The 17,577-nt window shown below is 51.0% G+C and overlaps 1 protein-coding gene across 9 annotated transcripts in view; it reads right to left on the reverse strand.

Moving 5' to 3' along the window:
- Positions 1-1,024: 1,024 nt before the first annotated feature.
- Positions 1,025-17,577, reverse strand: part of AGPAT3 (1-acylglycerol-3-phosphate O-acyltransferase 3) — an 80,914-nt gene continuing 64,361 nt past the window's right edge. For all 9 annotated transcript variants that reach the window (XM_084752485.1, XM_084752484.1, XM_084752483.1 and 6 more), the window contains 7 exons: positions 16,392-16,561; positions 15,623-15,784; positions 14,506-14,659; positions 13,677-13,779; positions 8,407-8,482; positions 3,494-3,692; positions 1,025-3,213 (listed from right to left, as the gene is read on the reverse strand). In XM_084752485.1, coding sequence (XP_084608611.1) covers positions 3,125-3,213; positions 3,494-3,692; positions 8,407-8,482; positions 13,677-13,779; positions 14,506-14,659; positions 15,623-15,784; positions 16,392-16,561 — 953 coding nt within the window. In that variant the 3' untranslated portion in view covers positions 1,025-3,124. The remainder of the gene's footprint in view (positions 3,214-3,493; positions 3,693-8,406; positions 8,483-13,676; positions 13,780-14,505; positions 14,660-15,622; positions 15,785-16,391; positions 16,562-17,577) is intronic.

Raw genomic sequence — 17,577 nt, forward strand, 5'->3', positions numbered from 1 at the left:
TAACTCTTCACCCTGCACCTGACAGAGATCGGTAGTCATGGTGGGTGGCGTGTGGATGCTCTCTTGACATCTCTTGAACTGTATATGAGTGTAACTCACTGCTGGGCGCAAGCCTGACTTTTCCTCCAAGGGTATGAAGGCTGGACTAGACCAGAGGCAGATGGGGCAAGGTGCACAAGGGGGGGGGGGGGGGCGCCGTCAAGGTATCTGTGAGGACACCCGCATTGTTCCTACAGGAAAGTGTTGTTACTTTGTTGCCTATGCTATCAAGCAGCCTGCATATTCAGAGCTCATCTCTTTAATCAGATTGTTTAATCTGACTGTTTCTCAAATGTGCCTAATGGATACAGTCACAGATACAACCGGCATGTGGCTTCTTTCACTGGGTTAAAGGGCTTGTCAAAAACAGTGTCCCTGACCTCTGAGCTGCCCACATTCTGACCATTCAGCCTTCCTAGCTCGCTTCTGCTTCTTGCAGGATGGTCACTGATGAGGATGCTAACACAAAGGTGGGGGGGGGGAGGGGAGGGAGAGTGCAAATGAGCCATAGTCCCTAGATGCTTTGTGTGGGTACCATGAGACGCCACAGGCAGCCAGGAGAATGGCAGCCACTGCTGAAGTTCAGCACAGCTTCAGAGAGGCCTGCATGAGGTACGTGGGTGTGGCCAGGGACCAAGGGTGGGAGACCACCTGGACAGTAGAAGGGTCTCTCAGGGAGATGGCAGGAGCCCCCGTATCTGGCTTTTGAGCCTGAGTAGTAAGAAGACTGTGTCCCAGTCTGAGCTGACCTTGTGGGGGCCCCTCTGCTGGGGAACCTGAAGCACAGGCAGTCTAGTCGCCATGACTTTCCTCCCGAGCCCACCAACCACTCCAGTTCCGGAATGCCTCTGGCTCCTGAGCCCACTGCTTGCAGCATGGGCTCCCTAAAGACTAGCAAGCTGCTTCAACAAAACCTTACGCCTGAAGCTGGGCATGACATCAGCCATGCCTGTCAGCAGTAGGGTGTGAAGGAAAAAGAGAAAAGCATTATTCTGACATTTATTAATTTAATAGAAAAATCAAAGGGGCTCTCCTCCCCCTCTCCTTCTGAAGCAGATGAAAAGCAAAATCTGACCCCACCAAAAAAAAAAAAAAAAAAAAACAAACCAAAAACCCACACCCACATTCCCAGTGTAATTTTTATTGCTCTCAGAAGCGCTGTATTGGTGAGCAGGGGAGACCTAGGAGGGCAAAGCCTGCAGCCTGGTGGCCCTGGGTCATACATCGAGAGAACACTCAGATGACCTCGAAGGCTCAAGGCTTCTATGGGAAGCCAGAGGCATTAGTGAAATGGCAGAGGCTTGAGCTTGCTTTTCCCGGTGCCAGGTGCATGCATGGCAGAGCCCAGTGGCCTGATTCCTTCTGGTTTGTAAGGGGATGGTGAGTGGGGAAAGACAGAGACCTCAAGCAGACAGAAAGGCGGAGAGAGAAACCACCAGGAGGGAGCTGGCCCTCAGGATGGCTCACAGTTGATGAAGGCCTGGGCAGGCAAGCCTCCAGGAGGGAGGAGATTCAGGCTCTGTTTGCTTGACTCAACCCCCCTTACAAGTAGTCTTGTGTTTCTTGAAGTCACCCAAGAGCGACAGGAGTGGTCCACGGCTACTCCGTTGTGCATGAACCACAGAGGCCAGTAGCATCATCTGTAAATCAGGCATGTTGCCTCACGAGGTCCCCAGCACTGGGGACCATGCAGTCGGGCCCGGCTCCGCTCTCATGCTTCTCCAGGCCCCCTTCTTCCAGTGTACCCTATAAAAGCTTCTCTGCCTTTGATCTGAACTCTGGTTGCACTATACCAGAAAAAAAAAAAATACCCGATTTTTCCTTGTTTAGAAAACATGAAATGACTTTAAAAGAGCCAGTGGAAGGTTCCAGACAGAAGGTAAAAGTATCTGATGGGATTTCCTGAGGACCTAGGTCTCCCAGAAACCAAGCAGGCCTTCCTGCAGTGAGAAGGAAAATGTGCCTCCAGGGCCAGCCGAAGGGACCCTGGCAAGGCACCAAGTGCAGGCAGAGGCCCCCTGCTCTCTACCAGGACAGCCTATGTCACTGAGGTGTTATGGGACAACAGTGGGTATGGTGGGTGGCCATGACACCTGCCAGATAGAGGCAGAATAGGAGGAGGACAGGAAGAAGCTGCGAGCCAGCCACAGACCAACTTGTAAAAATAAATTCTAATGCTAATAAGCACTAAAGGTGCCTGACTGAGAACAAGGAGGCCTGACGGTGATACCACCTCCTGAAGAGTGTCCCAGGGGAGTCCCATAGGCTGGAGTCACCCAGGCACCACGGCTCTGAGGTGTGGGGCCCAAACGGTCTTCTCATCTGGCCCTGCTGGCTACAGAGGAAGAGCGGGACCGGGACCATGGAGCTGTCTGGAGGCGCTGTGTGAACTCAAGGATTCCACGTTCCGCAGAGTTGTCGGGCGTTCACTTTAGAAAGAGACTTAAGGTGCTTAGACACAGCCCACAGAGAGGCGGTGCCAACGGTGCTGCAGAGGATGGAGGGGTGGTCTTCAGCCCTGGGCAGAGGAGGGACCAAGGGGCCAGATCTCCATTCAGTGTGTGCTTATCTCTACGACTCCCTCCCCCCAGGGCTAGAAGCGAAGGTGCCAAGCAGGGCAGGACAAATGAGCTCTGTAGGACAAGGATCCAGCTGACCTGTCCCCATGAGGACAGTGGCACCCATGAAGAGCCAGCGTTCTGGGGTGCAGGACACAAGGTTGAGGCCAGATTAAGTTCCCAAAATAACTGATAAGAAACAAAAGCCTCATTCTACATTTAAGAAGGGACAGCAGCCAAGGCTGCCTCTTGGAGGCAGAGCTCTGGGGGAGCCCCATGGCCCCACCGCCTCCCCAAGCCCGCCTCTGTCCCCGCAGAGGGCCGATGGGACCTCGCCTGTGCTGGCTGAGCATCTTCACCTGGCAGGCCGGGTTCTTTGCTCTTGGCTCAAGTTTTGTTAATATTAGTCACCAGTTAATAAGAAAAATAGTCTCTAAGTGTCTCTTTCCCTCGCTCGTGTGTGTTCTGTTTTTAATTGAGTTAATTGGATACCGAGTCAAGTTATGGGTGTTCAATCACAGCATTAATTATTCCTTTTTCTTAAGCTCTTGGTTGCCGTAGCTGGATCCTTTTTCTATCTCAGTCACTCCTATCAGTCTTCGGACTCCGAAGGAAGCTTTAAAGACAAAAAAGAGAGGAGAGGTTAGAGGTTAACCTCACAAGGGCGCCCTCCCAGGCCTTGAACCTCCAGCCTCACCCCCACCCCCTTCCTCCCAGTATGTGGCCACTCTAGAACGGGAAACCACCAAACAAAGGAGGAAAGAGCCCTCCACAGCCCCACGCTCAGTTCCCTGACCCAAGCTGCTGCCTCCCAGGGCCACCATGATGAGCCATCTGTCCTGGGTTTGATGGTGGTAGTGGCCCCAGCTCGTGAGGGGCACATCTGTGCTCTTCACCTGCTCCCACAAACCCCAGGAAGGTCAGGATGAGGAGCGGGGATCCACTGGCAAAGACACCCAGGGCGAAGCTGAAGAGGGGAGAGAGGAGGAGTGTGGCCCAGCACAGGAAGTTCAGGAGGGTCCAAGGCCGCCGGGCAGGCTTGATCTGCTCCCCTGGGAACACGCCGTTCTGCTTGTACATCTCTTGTAGGGCATCCTACGAGCAAAGAGGAGAAGACGAAGTCATAAGCACCAAACGTGACTGTGAGTCAGGAGGAAACTCAGCAACAAAAGCCACTTGGCCAAGACGTAGGCTGCAAAATGGCCAGCGCAGTTTGGTTGCTTGGCTAAAGGGTGTGTCATCTGGACCCAGGAAAGGCGTTAGCTAGGAAATGGGCAGCCAAGCAAGCAAAGCTGCCACTAGTCACAACTGGCATATGGCTGGCTGACTGCAACACATATCAAAGGACAAGGGGTAATAGCAGGGACTTGCTTGGGTCCTGGGCCTGGCCACAGTCCACGCCCCTACAATCATAGGGGTTCTCCTGTCAAGTCTTCTCATGTCTCCTACCATGGCATTCTGGGAACAAACTCAGGACATCAGACTTCAGGGTATTTATCTAGTGGCCCCACACCATTCCTATTTTGTTTTCCTCCTCCTCCTCCTCCTCCTCCTCCTCCTTCTCCTCCTCCTCCTTGTCTTCCTCCTTTGACACAGGATCTCTTGCAACCCAGGTTGGTGTGGGACCACTCTTCATGTATGTAGTTGATGCTGGTCTTGAACTTTTGATCCTCCTAAAGGGCTAGAATGCTAGAATTACAGACAAGAACTACCACTGACTAAGTTTTCTGAGTGGTAGAGTGGTGTGTGTGTGTGTGTGTGTGTGTGTGTGTGTGTGTGTGTGTGTGTGTGTGTGTGTGTGTGTGTGTGTGTGTGTGTGTGTATTTAGCACCTATCTAAAAATTTAACTGACATAGATGACATAATTGTACATGTTTATGGGTCTCTCTCTCTCTCTCTCTCTCTCTCTCTCTCTCTCTCTCTCTCTCTCTCTCTCTCAAACACAAACACACACACACACACACACACACACACACACACACACACACACAATGTGATGAACAGAGACTGGCAGCTCACTACTTCAGACAGCTACCATCTCTTTGTGTTGTTAATGATTAGAGTCCTCTCCACTGAAACATTAGAAATACATAGTTGCCATCAACCATAATGAGCAACCCTAACACCTCTGAGCCGTAGAGTACCATTCCTGTTAGCATCCTCCGCCTACCATCCCATCCTCCCTCCAGCCTCTGGTGTCTACTCTTCTACCCTTTACTGTGGTGACTGGCTTCCATCTGTAAGTGAGAGCGTGTGCTGTGTCCCCCTGGCCCTGGCTGGCTTCATGTCTGTGGAATTCCTTCACTTCCATCCATGCTGCTCCAAGTGCAAGTGGCAAAAGTTTGTTCTGTAATGGCTGAACAGTTTCACTGTTACACACATCATAGTTTTGTTCCTTTTCCTTTTCCTCTTTCCTCCTTCTTCCTCCTCCTTCTTCTTCAAGACAAGGTTTTTCTATGTAGCCCTGGCTGTCATGAAACTCACTCTGTAGACTAGGCTGGTCTTAAATTTGCAGAGATCCATCTGCTTCTGCTTCCCCGGTGCTGGGATTAGAGGTGTGCGCCACCACCATCCAGCCTTATCATGGTTTCTTTATCCACTAGTAAACAAGAGGGTAGTGTGAACTCTGTTATTTTGGTGCCCATGGACAGCACTGAAGTAATGCTGGCTGCAGGTCTTTGGCACTCAAATTGAGTTTGCTTCTGACATTCCCAACAGGAGGACTGCAGGGGCTGATGGGAGTTCAGCTCCCAACACTTGTTTGGTTTTGCTTGAATTTCTCTTTCAGCTAGTTCATTTTTGCTATATGGAAATGATACTGGTTTCTGGACACTGGTTTTGTATCCTACAACTTTAGGGAATTTCCTAGTCTCACATTTTGACAGTTTTCATGTTTTTCTAAATATAAGGCTATGAATCTGCAAACAGGGTAGTTTAACTATCATCCTTTCCAATCTGGACATCCTCATCTTCTTATCTTGCCTAATGGCTCTGCTACAACTTCTAGTGCTATCCTGAATAAGGATGACTAGACAGACAGACAGACATATGCTCTGGACCCCAGTACCCTCTACACTGACTTTGTTGGGTAACTGTCATGAGTGTGTGGTGAAGGTGATGACATACTTTATCTAGGTTTCCAAGCAGGTGAGCAGAAAGCTAGCCATACCCTGCTCATGACTTTGATTTTGTGTTTATTGTGTCTTGCTTTATTCCTGTTAACACTAATTCCATCACTTTGTTTAATCAGTCTTGACCAGAGCTTTCTAATTTATTAATATATTTTTTTGAGACAGGTCTCACTATGTTACCTTGGATGACCTGGAATGCTGGCTTTGAACCTCAGATTTAGAGATCTGCTTGCCTCTGCCTCTTGAGTGCTGGGATCAAAGGTATGCTCCCCTATGCCTGGCAAATCTTTTCATTTTATGTGCACTGGAATTTTGCCTGCATGTATGTCTGTGTGAGGGTGTTGGAATCCTTGGAAATCTGAGTTACAGACAGTTGGGAGCTGCCATGTGGGTGCTAGAAATTGACCCTGGGTTCTCTGGAGGAGCAGCCAGTGCTCTTAGCTGCTGAGCCATCTATCTGGCCCCTTTATTAATATTCTTGAGGAACGCATATGACGTGCAGAAGGGACCGGACACAAGATTAGCACTGCACATATAGCACAGGGCTACAGCATGGCTCTGCTGACAGGCTGGCTTGTTCTCCACTGCCCCTAAGGTCTTTCCGCTGCTCCCCCCCCACCCCCCAGGTCTTCTTGTTTTCCATTTTCACCTCTGCATGCTCATTTTGCTCTGTCTGCTACTCTCAACTTCCTCCAAAAGCTCTGACTGCTCTGTCCGACATGGGAAAGCGTCTGTCCTGTTGGGCATTTGGTCTTGTGGCAGCTTGCAGCTGGCCTTCCACTGAGTCCAATCTGAGGAAATGCTGAGCTGTCTGCCTCTGGGTCCCCTCCCTCCAGCTGTCATGGGTTTCCCTTGGCAGCCTGAGGGGACTTGCTGTATACCACTTTCTATTCTGGTGTCTCCATCTCCTGGAGCTGTGTAGGTGGGGCCAGGACAGTCACCAGGGCAACAACTCTTCAGGAAGGAGGAGGGAGAGGTCGGCTGGGACAAGTTCAACCTTCCCTAGATGACTTCCTAGAAGGTCTGGCCTATTATGGGGCATGTGCCACCACCTTACTGTCCTGAGTAAAGTCACATCTCATCATATGACCCCTTGGAGGCTTACACTCAAGACCTTGGTGGGGAGGACAGCAAACACTAGCATCAGCACTAGCACTAGCACTAGCACTAACACTAGCACTAGCATCAGCACAGCCCTAGCACTAGCACTAGCATCAGCACAGCACTAACACTAGCACTAGCATCAGCACAGCCCTAACACTAGCACTAGCATCAGCACAGCCCTAGCACTAGCATCAGCACAGCCTTAGGACTAGCACTAGCATCAGCACAGCACTAGCACTAGCATCAGCACAGCCCTAGCATTAGCACTAGCATCAGCACAGCACTAGCACTAGCATCAGCACAGCACTAGCACTAGCATCAGCACAGCCCTAGCACTAGCACTAGCATCAGCACAGCACTAGCACTAGCACTAGCATCAGCACAGCACTAGCATTAGCACTAGCATCAGCACAGCACTAGCACTAGCACTAGCATCAGCACAGCACTAGCATTAGCACTAGCATCAGCACAGCACTAGCACTAGCACTAGCATCAGCACAGCACTAGCACTAGCACTAGCATCAGCACAGCCCTAGCACTAGCACTAGCATCAGCACAGCACTAGCACTGGTATCACCCTCATGTCTAGCTCCCCTCCCCACTTGGTCTCTGGAGCTCCCTTACTTCCTTGGGAGCCACTCACGATACTGGAAAGAACTTTGTTTGCTGCAGGCTTTCCTGGTCATCTGGTTTCCAACAATGCTAAGTGGACACTTATAATCCCAGGAAGTGGGCATAGGGTGAGCATGCACTGTGAAGTGGGAACTGGACACATGTGGTCTCAGACCCCTAGGTATCTGCTATGGGGATCCATGACAAAACACACTGTTGTAAATCTGGGGGTTACCCATGATACAACACGTTGTTGTAAATCTGGGGGTAGCCACAACATAAGTATGCTGTTATAAATCTGGGGATGCCCATGACATAAGCACACTGTTGTAAATCTTGGGAGTACCCAAGACATAACAGAGTTGTAAATCTTGGGGGTACCTATGACATAAGCACTCTGTTGTAAATCTGGAGGGTACCCATACATAAGCACGCTGTTGTAAATCTGGGCAGTGTCTATCACACACTTAAAATTTCTTTTATATATATAAAAATATATATATATTTCTTTTATATATATAAAAAAAAACAAATATGGGGCTGGAGAGATGGCTCAGTGGATAAGAGCACTGTCTGCTCCTCCAGAGGTCCTGACTTCAATCCCCAGCAACCACATAATGGCTCACAACCACCTATAATGTGATCCGATGCCCTCTTCTGGCATATAGGTGTACATGCAGATTGAGCACTCATAAATAAATAAATAACATCTTAAAAAACTATGGTAAAATGTCATCAACACAGCTCCATATCCAGGGCACTGGGCAAGCCTTCTGCATATTGCACACACCAAGCACTGTGCCAGACTTTTTATTTCACTTTAGCATTAATTCTCAAATTTTAAGAAAAAGAGAAGAATTCAATGCTGGTGAGGACCACCAGTGTTTGGTGCCCACCTTCCTACGCTCCTTACTGTCCTAGCCTGCTTTGGAGGTGGGCCAGAGGCAAGCAGGAGCCCTTACCTTCTCCTGATACAGCTTGTGAAGCCACTGGGCTGCGCCGGCCTCATCTGCTGGGATGTCTTCCAGGGGGAACCTCCTGTGGCATCAAGAAGATTAAGAGTCAAGCGGGTGAATGGCCAGCATCCGCTCCAGCTGGGAGGGCGCAGGTGACTTGTAGGAGGCTACATGAGGCCCTATTTAGGCCTCATTCTTACTTTCTGAAACAAGCAGACAGCAAAGTAAGTTCTTAACAGTCACCTGACATGCTGGAACCTTCTGGGCATGACAGGGCCCCATCACATGAAGACTGAAAGATGCCTCTGTCTGGGGACACTTGTGAGCCACCTGCCTGGTAGAGCATGACTCTTCCCCATAGGGTGGTGATCACAGTGACTTTGGTCTTTCTCAACATGCTCACTGTTGGAGATAATCGTGACCAGGAGTCCACGGTGTCTGATCTTGACTGTCACCTTCACTGGACTGAGAGACGCTAAGCTGAGTAGAGCACAACAAACACCTCATGTCTGTGAGGGCCTTGCCAGAGGGGGCTCTGACCTGACCTTTTGTTGAATCCATTGATGGATTTAAGTTTTGAATAAACCGCTGAGAGGTTCTATAACTGGAAGGCGGGGCCCGGCTGGAGTGTGCCTTTGAAGGGTATGTATTGCCCCACTCCTGTTCTCCTCTCTGCTCCCTGGCCACCATGATGTAAGCTGCGTGGCTCTGCCAAAATGCTCCCCATCCATGATATTTGATCTCAGCTCAACCCCACAATGGAGCCAGACGAGCATGTGCTGAACTCTGATACCAGCAGCTAAAGCAAGCCTTTCAAGTTGTTTATGCCGAAGTGACCAACATGAGGGGAGCTGAAGTTCCCGGGAAGGAGGAAAGGAGCGATGGAGGATGAATGGAGGGGGGAAGGAGGAAGGTATAGAGGGAGAAAGAGAGACAAGCAGATCAGAGGGAAAGACAGAGAGGCAGAAACAGACAGGGATGGACACTGCACCTGGGTTAAAGATTCTACAAGGCCAAAGAACCAAGCTTCAATATAGTTGCTGGGCACAGTGACACATGCCTGTAATCCCAGAACTTGGGGAGGCAGAGGCAGGCAGATCTCTGTGAGTTCTAGGCCAGCCTGGTCTACAAAGCAAGTCCAGGACAGCCAAGGGTACACAGAGAAACCCTGTCTTGAAAAAACAAACAAACAACAATGACTAAGCAGAGTTAAAATGTTGCAGATTACAGATTATTTTAAATTGCCTTTAATCTCTTTGAGAGCCATCCACTCCCCGGCCTGTGTCTGACCTATCATCTTGGTGACTATTACTAGCTTTCACTAATCCAGAGATGCCATCAGTAGCCCCTGAGAGCTGCAGTGGAGGCTCTTGCTGTATCCCACCTACTGCTGGCTCCTACCAGTGCATTTCATAAACACGTTATAACCTTGTTTGTTCTGCAACTAATAAAAACCTCACAGAACTACTCCCACAGTGGAAAATAGCATTTTGGGAAACTTCAGTATGGTTTGGGGCCCTGGCCTCTACTCACACCTAGCTCTAGAACAAACAGCCTCTTACTCCCTTTGAGGTGAGGACAGTTTCTGTGTCAATAACTTTCTTTTGTTAGACATGAAGGGTCACTGCTTCAAGAAAAAACAACATACCCCAAGTAGGAAGTCTTCCAATTTGATACATTTTAATGTCAGCTTACAATAAATGTTTCCACGAGGACCCTGAGCTGTCTGCCTCCCTAACCTGTGTGTTGGTAAATAAACCAGGTGGCTGTCTAGCAACTACAGGTGGGGCCTTTTCCAATCATGTGGCTCAGCCCCTGCTGTGAAAGTCAATCAGACTGTGAATAAACAGAGGCTGTGACTGCACACTAAAGTTCTATGAACAGCCAGGTGTGATGGTGTGAGTTCGAGGCCAGCCTGGTCGAGTCCAGAACAGCCAAGGCTACACAGAGAAATCCTATCTGGGGAAAAAAAAACCCACAAAAAACAAACAAACAAACAAAAGTGCTATGTTCCTTTCCACTACTTTTATAGTGGTGACGCTAAAAAACTAGAAATGCCACACCCATGGCCCTGCAGGTCATGGACAGCTCTGGTAGACTGAACTCTGACACACATGGAAAGCATCTGATGGCAACAAGCAATGCTGCTCCCAGGAGGAGCATCTCAAAATCACGTGGCTGAGAGGGTGATGCTGGGCCACCTGTGGGGAGAACCAGCTAGGACTCTTTCATTGGAGAATAAGTCTTTGTGCCATAAACTTTAAAAAGCTAGACCCCAGCCAGGTGGTAGTGCACGCCTTTAATCCCAGCACTTGGGAGGTAGGAGGATCTCTGAGTTCAAGGTTAGCCTAGTCTACAGAGTTCTAGGACAGCCAGGGCTACAAAGAAACCCTGTCTTGGAGAGAGAGAGAGAGAGAGAGAGAGAGAGAGAGAGAGAGAGAGAGAGAGAGAGAGAGAGAGAGAGAGAGAAAATACAAAACCTAGAGCTGGGTATGGTAGCACACACATTTAACCCCAGCAAAGATAGGGTCACGGCCATTGTGGTCTACATGTCAAGTTCTAGGCCAGCCAAGATTACATAGCAAGACTCCTACCTGGGGGGTGGGGGGGGGGAGGAAGGGAGGGAGAGGGGGGACCTGGTGGTAAGTTCCTGTAGGCCAGCACTTGGGATAGGGATGGAGCAAAAAAATAAGGCCTAGGCACCGCAAGGGACTGCAGTACCTCAGGATGCCCAGGAGGTGGCGCAAAGCACTTATGTTCACACAAGTTCTCAAGGACTAGGGTGATCTGTACCCTCTTCACATCCCAAGTCCCCCAGGGGACGTCAGAAACCCTAGGTGTTCTGCATCCTCTGCACACCGTGATTTCTGGTGTGCCATCTGTTCCACACCCTAGTGCTTCCTCCGTTTCACTACTGTTGCACTTTGAGTCTGTGTGATCATCAAGAAGACTCTTGAATGACTAGGAGGGCATGGATATAAGGTGGGCACTCTAGACAAGGGTGCTCTGGAGCAAGGCTTAAATTTTTCACCATGCTACTCAGAGGGTGCATAATTTAAAGTTCATGAACAGCTAGCTTGCTTCTGGAATTTTCTGTTTAGTGTTTTCAGACTTCATCAGCCTGTGGGTAAGTAGAACTGTGAATAAGGGGCAAATTTCTGTGATGAGTATGGCTCTGGCAAGGGGCTTAGATGGTCACCAGAGTGGCCCCACAGGCCACTTGAAAGGTCCACAGCCTGAGACAGACCTGTGCATTTCAGTGGAGGCCCTGAGGGGCAGTGTGTGTGGGCCAGGGACCTTTCTACCTCAGCACCCACACAGCACTGAGTGGAGCACAGGGCCACAGATCACATGACTCCACAGAGCGCCACTGCAGGCTCATGGCCACATTAGGGTGAGAGGCAACAGCATCTTAGTGGACAAAATATATAAGTCTGTATCTTCCAAGGGCTCCAGCCACATGCTGTGGGGACTGTGTGAGGAGGATTTGCCACACATGGCCTACATTGGGGTGGGGGGTGGGGGTGTTCAGGAGGGCACCTCCTACAGCAAGAGGATCAGAAGGCTCAGACCTATTTCATGGCTTTCCCTGGTGTGTGTGTGTGTGTGTGTGTGTGTGTGTGTGTGTGTGTGTGTCTGTGTACTGCCACATATGCGCACACACTGCTATGTACATTATGAATAAGGGAAGATAAAAGATGACAAGATATGTATAAGTGGGGTCCTGCAGGCTTCCTGCTCATGGCAGCAAGAACTTGAGCTTGTTACCCTGAACTTCTCTGGAGTAATGCCGTCATCACAAGACTAACCTGGCCCCTTAAAGTCATGCACATGCCCCATCCAGTCTCTAAGAGTGCTGTCACCCTTGAGAGAGGCATAGGAGAAGTCTCTTGGCTATGACTCAAGGCCATGCTGGATGGAGGAAGAACACATTCGTGCAAAGTCCATGGTTAAGTGCACACACCAGCCAAGGTCTCTGGGAGCTCTAAGAAGCTGAAGAGACCTACAGAATCCAGATCACAGAGGAAACGGAAGGGCAAGTGGAGGAGGCTTCCCTAGGCACAACTGGGGTCCGTGTGGGGGCACTTCAGCCTGAGGGATGACTGAGCAGCAAGGAGGGCTGGATGAGGGGGCCCTGGCCACCCTGCCACAGTCTGGCTCTGACCTGGGGCATGGCTGGCCTCTGAGGGGGCTCACTTCTGGACATAGCCAGATTCTCAGTCACTGTCATCTTTCCTAACGCTGTGCTTTTGTTCTTGACTGCTTCTCAAAGATCGTGTCTCAACAGCTTGGTCTCCCAGGAGGTCCTACTTTTGAAAAAGGAGGCCCAGTGGGAGCTCATAGGCCATGGCCATCCTGAAGGGGTCAGCATAGTGGGAGGTCATAGGTCCTGGCCATCTGTAGTGGGGTCAGCACCCCAGCCCTTCCTCTTTTACCAAATGACTGATGAGGTGATTGCTATGTTCAGGCATGTGCTGTGTTCCTGCCATGATGTACTGATCCCACACTGCACTAAAGCAACAGAAACTGTCAAAAACCCTGAGCCTAAACAAAGTCTCTTCTCTGTAAGGTGGCTGTCTCAGGTGTTTGTTATAGCCATAGCAAGCTAACTGACACACCTGGCCAGCAGTGGGTTGGCCCCTTGCTGCAGGTTAAGCAATGTGAAGGAGAGGACCAATATGAGCTCAAGTCCTCTTAGAAGGCACAAGCACAGGTGTCGGGTGGAACCATTATGGGTGGAAGGTTTCCTCAGGAGACAGAGATGAACATCACCTTGGCTATGCCCCCCAGGCAACACTGAGAAATGACTTCAGGTTCAAGAAGGCTGGCCGCGACTGTGTGAGGTCTCAGGCAGTTCCAAAGGGCCCTGCATCACAGAAGGAGGCCAAGCAGGCCCCCTGCCTGCCAGTATCTAGAAGTTACCAAGCCAGATTAGAGCCACCTGGTGACAGTGCCACTATACCAGGGGCTCTGCAGGAGGTCCCATGTCACCAGCTCTAAGCAAGAAATTGAAGGGTTTAGGTCAGTTTACCAGATTGTGTGACTGCTGCTCAAGGAGACCAAATGACCCTGGCTGGACTTGGGACAGCTTTCCTCAGAAAGACTGCCTAGGTGTTCTCTAAGACCGAGAGACAGACAAGAAACGACTCCACCCTGGCCAGGGGAGACACTGCTGAGGGCACAAGGGGCTCCTGTGTGGCCTTCCTGTGTCCCACACCCTCAGGAGTCCTGCAGAAGACCACACCAAGTCTGGCAGCCCTGTGATGGGCGCTCACCTCACACACATGTCTGCCTCGTATTTCTTTCCATAGAGGATCCCCAGCAGAGATGGGTTCTTGTTTCCTCTGAAGTTCAGGGTCACATCGTAGATAGCTGCAACTGTGGGGAGGAGACGGGACCAGTGGGTGACGGACGACAGGAGACAATCTACAGCAGTGACGTCAGCAACTTACAGACAAGGTGCTTTTACACTTAGGTCTGTCCCTCTACACTTAGGTCTGTCCCTCTACACTTAGGTCTGTCCCTCTACACTTAGGTCTGTCCCTCTACACTTAGGTCTGTCCCTCTACACTTAGGTCTGTCCCTCTACACAGCAGAGCACAGGGCAAGGATCTGCACTCCCAGCCGGATGCCTAGTGCTCAGCCCTTCTCTGCTGGTGCTTCGTGCCTGCCCAGTGCTCTTGGCCCCTTCCTGGTGAACCAGACATCTTTGCTGACATTCTCCTTCATTACTGACATTTTACTACTTTGACAGTTTCCCACTAAGTAGCATTTTATCATCCCCAAAGAGACTAAGGAACTTAGAACAATTCTGCTTCCTCCATTCATGCCTGTGCTTAGGGTATATTTTCTATTTTATTTTTTTATATTTTCAAAAAGCTTCTTTTTTTCATTTTGAGACAAAGTCTCGTGTGGTCCAGGCTGGCCTCAAACTATGTTCCCGAGGATGATCTTGAATTTATTCAGCCATAAATGATCTTCTGATCCTGATTCCAGCTCCTGAGTGCTGTGGCTACAGGCATGTGCCACGATTCCTGGCTTATGGGGCACTAGAACATAGGACCTCATGTACTCTAGGCAGTGGTGGGCTCCAGCTTCTCCTACCTGTCCCCCGGAGGCACTGGACTGCAGTGGTGAAGCCCTTGGTCCGGGGCAGCAGGTGGTACTTGAGGGGGGGCAGCCCCTTGGAGGCAGCCACCTCCATGCTGATGCGGTGCTTGGTCTCTGTAAAGCGTGTTCCTTCGCAGTACAGGAGAAACTAGGTGCAGAATGAACACAGGGCAGAGAGAGGCCAGAGGGTCACTCCAGGACAGGAGGGCCATTCAAGGCCTGTAACAGTCCAGGCCGCATATGCCACGGCAGCAGAGCACACACTGCCGCATGTAGAAAGAAACAGAATCATCCAGCGACAAGCATGTGGTGTCACTGAAATGGTATTTTATTTCAGGGCTGCAATCTGCACTCCAGTCACACAAATGAATGCAGACAGAACAGTTTTCCTGAAAGGTCTCACCAGAGGAGAAACCTGGAGGTGTCCCTGGGCAGCAGCCTTTGATCAGAAAGCAGAAAGCATCTGTTGTCTCCAAATATGATGTGAGCAATGTGAACTAAGAGGCCAGGTTTCCGAGAGTAGACAAGAAGAGAAGAAATGCTATAGGGGGGTGGTGCTCCCACTTCCTGCACCCTAGCAGGGTGTGTGCCAAAGCTGGGTTTGCAGCAGAGGGGACGGGTACAGCTATGCTCTAGGAACGAGGCCAAGTCTGCAAGACTGGGATGGTATCATGGGCATGTGTGTGCACAAGGGTGTGTGTGTGTGTGTGTGTGTGTGTGTGTGTGTGTGTGTGTGTGTGTGTGTGTGTGTGTGTGTGTGTAGGCTAGAATGCTAGAGTGTGCAGCCTTGGGTGTAGTTCCTCAGGTACCATTCACCTTATTTTTTGAGGCAGGGGCTCTCCACGGCCTGCAGCTTGCCAAGCATGTTAGGCTGGCTGGCTGGTGAGTCTTGTCTCTGCCTCCTCAGTGCTGGGATTAGTCCTATGCCCCCGCCCCCCAGCAGCCTGGCTTTTCTGTTTGGGTTCTGTGGCTCAAACTCGGGTTCTTAGACATATGTGGCAAGCACTTCCCCCACCAGAGAGTTCACAACTCTAGCTTGGGCCGTGTACACAGGAGGACTGAGGTGTATCCGCAAGCCACTGCCAGCTCACGAAGCATGCAGCGCACTCACCCACATGTACTCTGGGTAGTCAGCCAAGCGCTTCAGTCCCTCCATGACAGTGTCCTGGTCTTCCTCCCACTTCCTCTTGCAGAATACGATCTCTAGGAAGTACCAGGTCCAGCCGATGAGAGGCACGTACAGCAGCTCCCTCTTAGCCAGCACCTTGGAGCTCTGCAGGGAGCAGGGAGGTCAGTGGCACCTGTCAGAGGTGGGAGGACCTGGCCAGAAGCCCTCACAGACTTGCCCGGAGCTCAGGCCTTGCTTCTCCTGCTTCAAAGCATTTGCTATAAACGGGACCCTGGCTTATGAGTGTATAAGCCTTGGGTCAACACCCTTCAAGTACACGCAGGGGGCCACCCCAGAAACTACACAAGAGGCAGGTGTACCAGGAAACTCTGGATAGCAGCACCTCAGTTCCAGGCCCCCCGCCCCCTGACTTCTACTTTTCTGGCATGGCTTAGGGGCTTTGGCTGCACTGAAAGACCTGGCCCACTTAGTGGAGTTTCAATTCATCTGAGGTCACTCGGCTAACTACAATTATTCAGTTGGCTTAAAGTGGGGCCCTCTGAAAGGTAAAAGGTAGTGACAAGAAAAGAAGTCACAGCTAGTCCCAAGAATAGACAGGAAACTACAGAGGGCACCACATGGGAAGACATCCGCCTGCGCCCCCCCACCCCTTATCAGCCACACTGCTCACTGTGAAGGGGCCAATCTAGAATTTTCTCCTAGGGCCCCCTTCCGCCATCACTCACCCCGACCCCTTGACCCCATGGCTCACCCCCAGCACGCCAAACCGCTCGCACATGGTCCACCCACAAAGGAAGTCGATCTCGAAGTTGTGGTTGAGGATAATGACCACGTGCTCCTTCCCAAAGTGGTCCCTGGTGGCCTGGTCGGTGAAGAGAGTGCACTCCGTGCAGGACCACCACTCCAGGAGCATGACCAGCTCTGCGGGAGGGGGGGGTCAGCACTGCGAGATGCTTGCCCGGGTGCCCACCCCCCTGCAGCCCTGCGGTTCTGCACAGGCTTTGAGTGTGCCGTCTCAGACCCACTTCCATTTTCATCTAGAGGGGAACTTTCCGGTAGAAGTGAGTTCTGAGGGCACAAGACTGTAAGCTTCCCCAGATCACAGCTGGATTTGTGTAGTGGAAGCTGGGCGGCCGTAAACAGAAGAAGCAAGGCCCTGTAGACAGATCTAAATGGGTCCCGGGGCCTCAGTGCACAGCCACCATGCCAGGTGGATGCGCACTGTACATCACATGTCACATGATCGCTACTGCCTGCTTGAGCCGAAGGATAGAAACTGTCCCTGACAGGGAAGGAGACATGCAGGGCTGCGGAACTAACAGTTGGAAAGTGATGGTAAAGTGGACATGGTGACACGTTTGCCTACAACTGTCTCTGGTGTAAGCTGAGGTCCATATTCAGTCTTGCCCACCCTCGGCCTGTGGAAGAGCTCATATGAGATCTACTGCTGCCCAGAAGGCACTAGGGGTGCCATGGTCAGGAGCTCAGAGTGTACTAAGCAGCTGACCACAGTATCTCCCCCAAAGTGAGGAAGGCCACCACAACTCAGCCTCCACCTGCCTGAGCCTCATAGGCCAGTGACAGATGAAGGATAAACCAGGACCATGGCATTGCCTGCCTCCTCTTCAAAGTTTAAGGGACGCACATGTTCACCTTCATACGAAGGTCAGGGGCCGAAGGTACCACAGCAAAAGCTTTGCATGTGCTTGTTCAGCACAGAACTTGAAAGCAGGTGAGTTCTGGTGAGAAGCACAAGTGGGCAGGCACCTCACGCACGCCATGGTCTGTAGTGGGAGTCACACTGATCGTGGCCAGGTATCTGAGGGTGGACCAGAGTGTAATTGCCAAGTGTAGGACGGTCACAGGAAGCTTTGTACTTCGGGCTCTGGCCACTGCTCCATTAGTGAACCCCCAGAGTCCCCTACAATGACCTGGCC

The sequence above is a fragment of the Acomys minous genome (assembly GCF_964271855.1).
Source record: "Acomys minous genome assembly, chromosome: 13".
Taxonomy (NCBI): domain Eukaryota; kingdom Metazoa; phylum Chordata; class Mammalia; order Rodentia; family Muridae; genus Acomys; species Acomys minous.